Source organism: Centruroides sculpturatus, unplaced genomic scaffold (assembly GCF_000671375.1).
Source record: "Centruroides sculpturatus isolate CEXI.00-Female unplaced genomic scaffold, Cexi_2.0 scaffold1117, whole genome shotgun sequence".
NCBI classification, from domain to species: domain Eukaryota; kingdom Metazoa; phylum Arthropoda; class Arachnida; order Scorpiones; family Buthidae; genus Centruroides; species Centruroides sculpturatus.
Genome location: NW_019385276.1, coordinates 199,316 through 207,742, shown reverse-complemented (window position 1 = coordinate 207,742; position 8,427 = coordinate 199,316). Strand labels below are relative to the sequence as shown.

Sequence of the window (8,427 nt, the reverse complement as noted above, 5' to 3'; positions counted from 1 at the left end):
TGTCCTTGAGATGCATGTTTTTATCAGTTTTCTTCTCAATTCCACATTCTGATTGGTACTTGGTGACAATTTGAAATTTTTTGGGGCACTGGAGAGGTCAGTTTCATGACTAAACCTGATTCCTGTTCATCTAAAATTCCTTTAACTTTGATATTCTCCTTGCAATTTAAACTGTTTTCCATTTTGTTGGAAAGAACTTTTATTGTTTAAGCTAGGCTTTAAGTCATGATTTGTTTTAATTTTGAAATGTGAGAGTTTAACTAACTCACCAGATTTTCATCATTCAAAACATATAAGCGATTTCCATCCAGGTCTTCACACATATATAGAGTTATATTTTTTATGTGTCTATAAATTACTAGCTGTTACTTGCGACTTTGCCTGTGGAGGTTTTGCAAGCAAATCCCATTTATATTCAGTATTTCAACAACCATAGTAATTGTTATACAGGGTGGGCCATCGAAAACGAAATGGCAGAGTTATCGTGTTCGTCCAAGCAAATGTCTTGGACAGGTCGATTTTATTTTCAAGGGGGACATCTTCTGCAATAAAGTTTTTGCGATAATACAACAGACAACAAAAAATTTTTAAAACTCATTCATTTTTTATTAACTAAACAAACACTTATTTTCGAAAAGAAGTAACACAAACTATTAACAAACATAAAAAAACCTTTTATTCTGGACCACATATGCAAGGAAAAAAAATATTTTCCCTTGAGAATAAAATCAACCTGTCCGAGTGATTTGCTTGGACGAACACGATAACTCTGCCGTTTCGTTTTCGTTGGCCCACCCTGTATACCACCTACTGCTGAGAATGATGAGAATTGCTGAGAATCAAATAAACTATTTTCAGTTTGATCAATTTTCTGGAACATTTACAATCGTTCTATAATTGAATCAATATGCAATAACAAATTCAAATTTAAAACGGTTTGAACATTTGGTTAAAAAATCAAAATATATAAAAATATTTATAACAATGTCTGAAATGTTATCAACTTAATACACCTAAGTACTCAATGAAGACTAAACATAATAAAAAACAAAAAATCACATCTAAAATACTATAGTAGAAGCCATTCTTCTGGTTAAGCCTTAATGCTCTCCCCCGTGGGGGAATTTTGAAAAATCCCTTCTTAGTGTGTGTTTCATGACATACTCTAACTGTGTACTAAATTTCATCTATAGGTTCAGTGGTTTGCTCTGGGCGATGATGAATCAGTGACTCAGTCAGTCAGGACAAGTAATTTTATATATTTAGATTAAATTTTTACTTCTTTATAAAGAAGTAAAAATTTAATCATTTGATGTCATTATTATTTTATAAAGATTAACATCAAAGATTAAATTTATTTTTATTAAATTTATTATTATAATTTTAAAAATAATAATGACATCAAATGATTAAATTATAATGAAATTTCTTGTTGTTTGTGCTTTAAATTATTAAATATGTACAGTAATGGTGCTAGGATTTCAATCTGGGAGGATGGAGATGAGGCAGAATATTGTTTTAATGGGACAGATGTTATATGCATATTTTATCATCAGAAAAGTAATTTTTAAAATTTAGCAATCAATTTTTAGTAAGCTATATTAGTAAAAGTTACTGAGAACATGTACTTGGCAAACAATCATTTCATATTTAAAGAAACTCTTCAATAGTGGTCAATATACGTAGACTACAATAAAGAAGAAATATACGAATAAAGTATTTCAAGATACGTGAGGCAATTTTAGGATAGACTGTTGCTCACTCATGTCCCACCATAGTGCCATACATGAATATATGTTGTCTTTATATTTATACATTCACTTTTTATATGAGACTTCTGGCAGAGTATATGCACCCTAATTGGTTCTTGTGCCAAAGTACAGCAACTATCTATCTATCTATTTAACTTAAAAAGTAAAAGACAGCAAATATGAAGATATTGCAGAAAAATAATATTTCCAAATTCTTGGACAGGATTAATTAATTATTTATTTTTACATTTTTACTAAACTTTTTTTTATTTTATTTTAAACTTTTGATTTTGTTAAATTTACTGTAAGTGATTTAATTTGCACTTTCTTAATCATTGTCTCTCGAAATACAATATCTTTCTTATTTTGCTGTCGATAGCCCGACACGTGTTCCGCAGCCATCTTGTATTTTCTCGCGCACGTGGGATTGTGGGATCTCTCTTATGACTGGATCTATAGTTTCGAGCACTCTCTCGAGTCGATCGCAATTGAACCTCGTTTCAGTCCAGATTGAAATGGTCGATGGAAGTTGCACCAGGCGAACAGGGTATAAGGCTCTAGTTTAGTAGTGTTACAGAGTATAATACGTATATTTTAATATATTTTTTAAAAGAAACAAAACCACCTGAGAAATGTTGTGTGTGTTTAACAAAGTGTTCAGAAAACTTTGAAAATGTTAACAACGGGTTCGGCCGAACCCGTGCGAACCCACTGAATATCACCACTGCAGAAGAGCAAATGTAACTTGGAGATAGATGAAATGGCTCACTGTGGATTTTTCCAGCAAGATAAAAATCTTGGAGCAAAGAGCCTTGTGTCCTTGAGATGCATGTTTTTATCAGTTTTCTTCTCAATTCCACATTCTGATTGGTACTTGGTGACAATTTGAAATTTTTTGGGGCACTGGAGAGGTCAGTTTCATGACTAAACCTGATTCCTGTTCATCTAAAATTCCTTTAACTTTGATATTCTCCTTGCAATTTAAACTGTTTTCCATTTTGTTGGAAAGAACTTTTATTGTTTAAGCTAGGCTTTAAGTCATGATTTGTTTTAATTTTGAAATGTGAGAGTTTAACTAACTCACCAGATTTTCATCATTCAAAACATATAAGCGATTTCCATCCAGGTCTTCACACATATATAGAGTTATATTTTTTATGTGTCTATAAATTACTAGCTGTTACTTGCGACTTTGCCTGTGGAGGTTTTGCAAGCAAATCCCATTTATATTCAGTATTTCAACAACCATAGTAATTGTTATACAGGGTGGGCCATCGAAAACGAAATGGCAGAGTTATCGTGTTCGTCCAAGCAAATGTCTTGGACAGGTCGATTTTATTTTCAAGGGGGACATCTTCTGCAATAAAGTTTTTGCGATAATACAACAGACAACAAAAAATTTTTAAAACTCATTCATTTTTTATTAACTAAACAAACACTTATTTTCGAAAAGAAGTAACACAAACTATTAACAAACATAAAAAAACCTTTTATTCTGGACCACATATGCAAGGAAAAAAAATATTTTCCCTTGAGAATAAAATCAACCTGTCCGAGTGATTTGCTTGGACGAACACGATAACTCTGCCGTTTCGTTTTCGTTGGCCCACCCTGTATACCACCTACTGCTGAGAATGATGAGAATTGCTGAGAATCAAATAAACTATTTTCAGTTTGATCAATTTTCTGGAACATTTACAATCGTTCTATAATTGAATCAATATGCAATAACAAATTCAAATTTAAAACGGTTTGAACATTTGGTTAAAAAATCAAAATATATAAAAATATTTATAACAATGTCTGAAATGTTATCAANTAAGACTAATCAATAATCAGATACAAAACAATTTGGCTAGAGCTAGATGGTTCAGCTGCTATCTCATGATAAATTCAATAATTATAAATAAGTAAAATTTTAATTTAATATGAGGTTCCAGGTGGAATTCAAAATTATGTGCTAAAATGTTAATGAATATCTGATGGTTAACTCTCACCTTTCAAATATAAAAATGACACAAATCTAAATAATAATGTAGTAAAAAGATTTATTTAATTAAATAAATTCTTGCAAAGATGACTACAAATTTTTTCTGTCAAAAAAAAGTAAACCCTAAAGGCTTGAATTACGAGGGAGAGTTTCAAAGTTTATACAAATACTATTCAATCATCATCAGGTTGACCATAGATGCTGACCTCTCTCTTAGTCTGAAAGGTCTAAAATTGTCATCAGGAGACAAGGGTGGATCAATCAGAAAGCAATTAAGGATATCATCCATCAAACAGAATATAGGATTGAAGAGAGAACCCTTTAAAAACTCATGTTTCAAGGACACAACATTCTTTCCTCCAAGATCGCAGTTGTTTCCAAAACAACTGTACAAGTTATTATCCCGGACCCATTTTTCAGGATAACTTCCAGGGCAAAAATATTTGAATAGTGTAAAGCAGCCAGATTATACGCATTCACCCTTGTGCTTTACAGAGCACCAACTTCACATGGTTTAGCTTGTGTATGCTACACACCAAAATATCGTATAATGCTTCCAATGATTCTCTCATGGTGGCACAGCTTCCCTGTCATGAAAATATTGTTCACTTCACGTCAGCATTTAGAAATTAAAAATTTGATACTTCCTGTTGCGGCATTATTGACAGCGATTTGTTAAATTTCAGATGTTCTCGCTAGTACTTTCAACAGTTTACAACCGTCGTCTTCAGGCGAAATCGAATACCTTTGTTTTTGAATTGACAGCTTTTAACGGACTTTTCAAATTATGTAATGCACATGGTTGGAATATAGAACAAATTAATAAAATTGGATAACTTGGATTGTTTAAATAAAGTTATTCATAGCTGTTAAGACAAAAAATGAAGCATTACCTTTCGTTTTTCTTTTGTTCTTTTATTACTTAACTTTACTGACTAGCGGAACTTATTTACAACATTTCANTGATTTTGTTAAATTTACTGTAAGTGATTTAATTTGCACTTTCTTAATCATCAATTAGAAGAAAGAAAATTATAATATTATATATTGGGTTGTTCGGAAAGTAATTTCGTTTTTTTACCACTAGACGGATTAGTTGTATTTTTTCTGCTATTTTCATTCTAAACTGTATTATCATTATATATCTTGACAGCTAGTATTTTAAGGATTATTTGTAAAAAACTTTGTTTGTTTTTGTGCAATTGTTTATTTTTTGTGTCTCATCAAATATGGAAGATCAAAAGCAGCATTTTCAGCATAGTTTGCTCTTTTATTACTGAAAAGGTAACAATGCCGTTTGAGTGAGAAAAAAATTGTGTGACATTTACGGAGAAGATGTATTGACAGAATGACAGTGCCAAAACTGGTTTACAAAATTTTGTTTTTGCAATTTCAATATTGAAGATGCACCACGTTCTGGATGGCCAGTTGAAGCCAATGAAATCAAAATAAAGGTATTGATTGAAGCAAACTGCCGAATAACAACACATGAAATCACTAAGAAATTAAATTTGTCAAATTGAACTGTTTATGATCACTTGAAACAAACTGGTTTTGTTTCAAAGCTCGATATATGGGTTTCACATGTTCAATATCATCAAACAGAAAAGGCGGCCAGAATTGATCAACAAAACAGGTGTAGTGTTTTACCACGATAATGTCAAATTTCACACAGGTTTGGTAACTTGTCAGAAACTGTTATAACTTAGATGGAACATGCTATCACACCAACCATATTTGCTAAATCAAGCACACTTGGATTATTACTTGTTCTGGTCTATACAATTTTTTCTTAACTGTAAGACATTTACTTGACATGACAATGTCAAAAATCACTTGGATCAGTTTTTTGTAAGCAATGATCAAAACTTTTATGAATGTGAAATCATGTTACTACCAGAAACGATGACAACGGGTATTTGACCAAAATGGTCTATATATAATTCAATAAAATATTTATTTATTANCTTTACTGACTAGCGGAACTTATTTACAACATTTCAAATTGACGAACCTCTGACGACAGAAGACTTTTGCCAGTGTTGCCAGATATAGCTGTACAATAATTAACAATATAAATGTACAATAATTAACAATAGCAGCTATGGATAACTTTATTTAAACAATCCAAGTTATAATTTTGTGTTTTGATTTTATTCCACTACCATGCACGGCACCATCAATCAATATTTATGTGTTTTGGGGAGTTCAAGTTATTACAGCATGTTTCTTTAAAAATATTTATTTATTCAATTTTATTAATTTGTTCTATATTCCAACCATGTGCATTACATAATTTGAAAAGTCCGTTAAAAGCTGTCAATTCAAAAACAAAGGTATTTGATTTCGCCTGAAGACGACGGTTGTAAACTGTTGAAAGTACTAGCGAGCACATCTGAAATTTTACAAATCGCTGTCAATAACGCTGCAACATGGAAGTGTCATATTCCCTATCATCAAATGTCACTGCATGCCACTGTCTTTTATAGTTCACATGGTCTTTCTCAGAAAAAGGTTGATGACTCCTGCTTTATTGCATGACCATTTGACAAAAAATAACAAAGTAAATTTAAAAAATACATTATATAACAAAATATGTTTTATTATATAATGTATTTTTTGAGATGAGAAGTTAATATATTTTAAATTGTTAAATTTTTACATTAATAATAATAAAAACAAACATAAAACTTATACTGTTAAGTAAATTAAACTTCACTCTGACACTGGGGATGAAATACTAAATACGGAACCTGTTACCAGTGTAATTTTGCGTGAAAAAATCTTCCTTTCACAAACGTTTTCGAGCTGGCCAGATAGCTCTTCCTCAGGTATAGAAAAAATTCTAACGGAACACTTCGAAAAATGGAACGTAGATATTTAAATAAAAACGAATCTAAAAATAGAACGCCAATGTTTAAACAAAAATGATGAAACTCGTATAACAAACGATCATTAGGACGGTCATGCGCATTCGTGCACTGATGTTGATATTTATAGATCGTTCTTTATGAGGGCCTGCCACGCTATAGAAAGATTAATCTCATCCTTCCGATTTATACATGTGGTCAGGTGGTTAGCCTTGCAGATGGATATAGCTTTCCGCCATTTTAGATGTTCCAGGTGGGGCGTAGTGTCGATGATATCAGCTTTTTCGAACTCCGGTTCTATATCGGGATCGGATGCAAAGGTGGTTAGGGCTGTGGTGTACCGCCCATGCCGAAGGTCTGCTTGATGCTCTTGTATTCTGGTGTTTAAAGATCGCTTGGTTGAGCCGATATAGACAAGGCTCTCGTTACATCTGTTATCTTTCAGCGGGATAGAGTACACGCCAGGAAGCCTGCTATGAACGTTTGCATTTGACGGAGAAGTCTACAAACAAAAAAGAGGAGTCCCCATGGGTAGCCCAGTATCCGGGGATCTATGTGAAATGGTCGTTAGGCAACTTGAACGAAAAATACTTCCACGGTTCCTCCCAAACATCTTACTCTATAGGAGGTATGTGGACGACATCCTCATCATGTGGAAGACAATACCTGACATCTCAAATTTCGTACAAACCGTTAACGATCCCTATGGCCTAACACTGGAAATGGAACAATCTAGCAATACTGAGGTCCACTTTTTGGATATAAACATTAAAGTAGAAGGATCTGTCATCGCCACGTCGGTATACCGTAAACCTTACGCCGCCTTTATATACATACCGGTAGGTTCATTCGACCCATTCACCTACAAGGCTGCAGCATTTAATACTTTGATTAAAAGGGCCTTTTCCCACTCGTCCACCATGCAAGCCCTCAACACCGAATTGAATTATATCAAGAGAATAGCAGCCAAGCACGGTTACCATGGTCTAACACACCGTCTAATTGAGCGACATCAACGCTCACAATACGCACCCACTACGTGTACGAAGACCAATACTGACCAGGATGAACATACACGCCTCCCAGTCACCTTTAACCCATATGTTAAAGCGATATACGCTGAGATTGCCGGAAAACAACAATTACAAATAGCCTATAGAAGATGCCCAACAATCTACGACATCCTCAGAAATGGAAAAGGCAGTCCGGTTCATAGCAGGCTTCCTGGCGTGTACTCTATCCCGCTGAAAGATAACAGATGTAACGAGAGCCTTGTCTATATCGGCTCAACCAAGCGATCTTTAAACACCAGAATACAAGAGCATCAAGCAGACCTTCGGCATGGGCGGTACACCACAGCCCTAACCACCTTTGCATCCGATCTCGATATAGAACCGGAGTTCGACAAAGCTGATATCATCGACACTACGCCCCACCTGGAACATCTAAAATGGCAGAAAGCTATATCCTTCTGCAAGACTAACCACCTGACCACATGTATAAATCGGAAGGATGAGATTAATCTTTCTATAGCGTGGCAGGCCCTCATAAAGAACGATCTATAAATATCAACATCAGTGCACGAATGCGCATGACCGTCCTAATGATCGTTTGTTATACGAGTTTCATAATTTTTGTTTAAACATTGGCGTTCTATTTTTAGATTCGTTTTTATTTAAATATCTACGTTCCATTTTTCGAAGTGTTCCATTGGAATTTTTTCTATACCTGAGGAAGAGCTATCTGGCAGCTCGAAAACGTTTGTGAAAGGAAGATTTTTTCACGCAAAATTACACTGGTAACAGGTTCTGTATTT

The 8,427-nt window shown here is 33.7% G+C and overlaps 1 protein-coding gene across 1 annotated transcript; it reads left to right on the top strand.

The window, feature by feature from the left end:
- The first annotated feature begins 7,138 nt into the window (after positions 1 to 7,138).
- LOC111637069 lies at positions 7,139 to 8,176 on the top strand. Its single transcript, XM_023382478.1, has one exon. It carries the CDS (start codon positions 7,139 to 7,141, stop codon positions 8,174 to 8,176), a length of 1,038 nt encoding a protein of 345 aa, XP_023238246.1.
- The last annotated feature ends 251 nt before the right edge of the window (positions 8,177 to 8,427 follow it).

Excerpts from the sequence above, each read along its gene's own strand:
- LOC111637069 (XM_023382478.1), top strand. The coding sequence starts at position 7,139 with ATGGGTAGCCCAGTATCCGGGGATCTATGTGAAATGGTCGTTAGGCAA.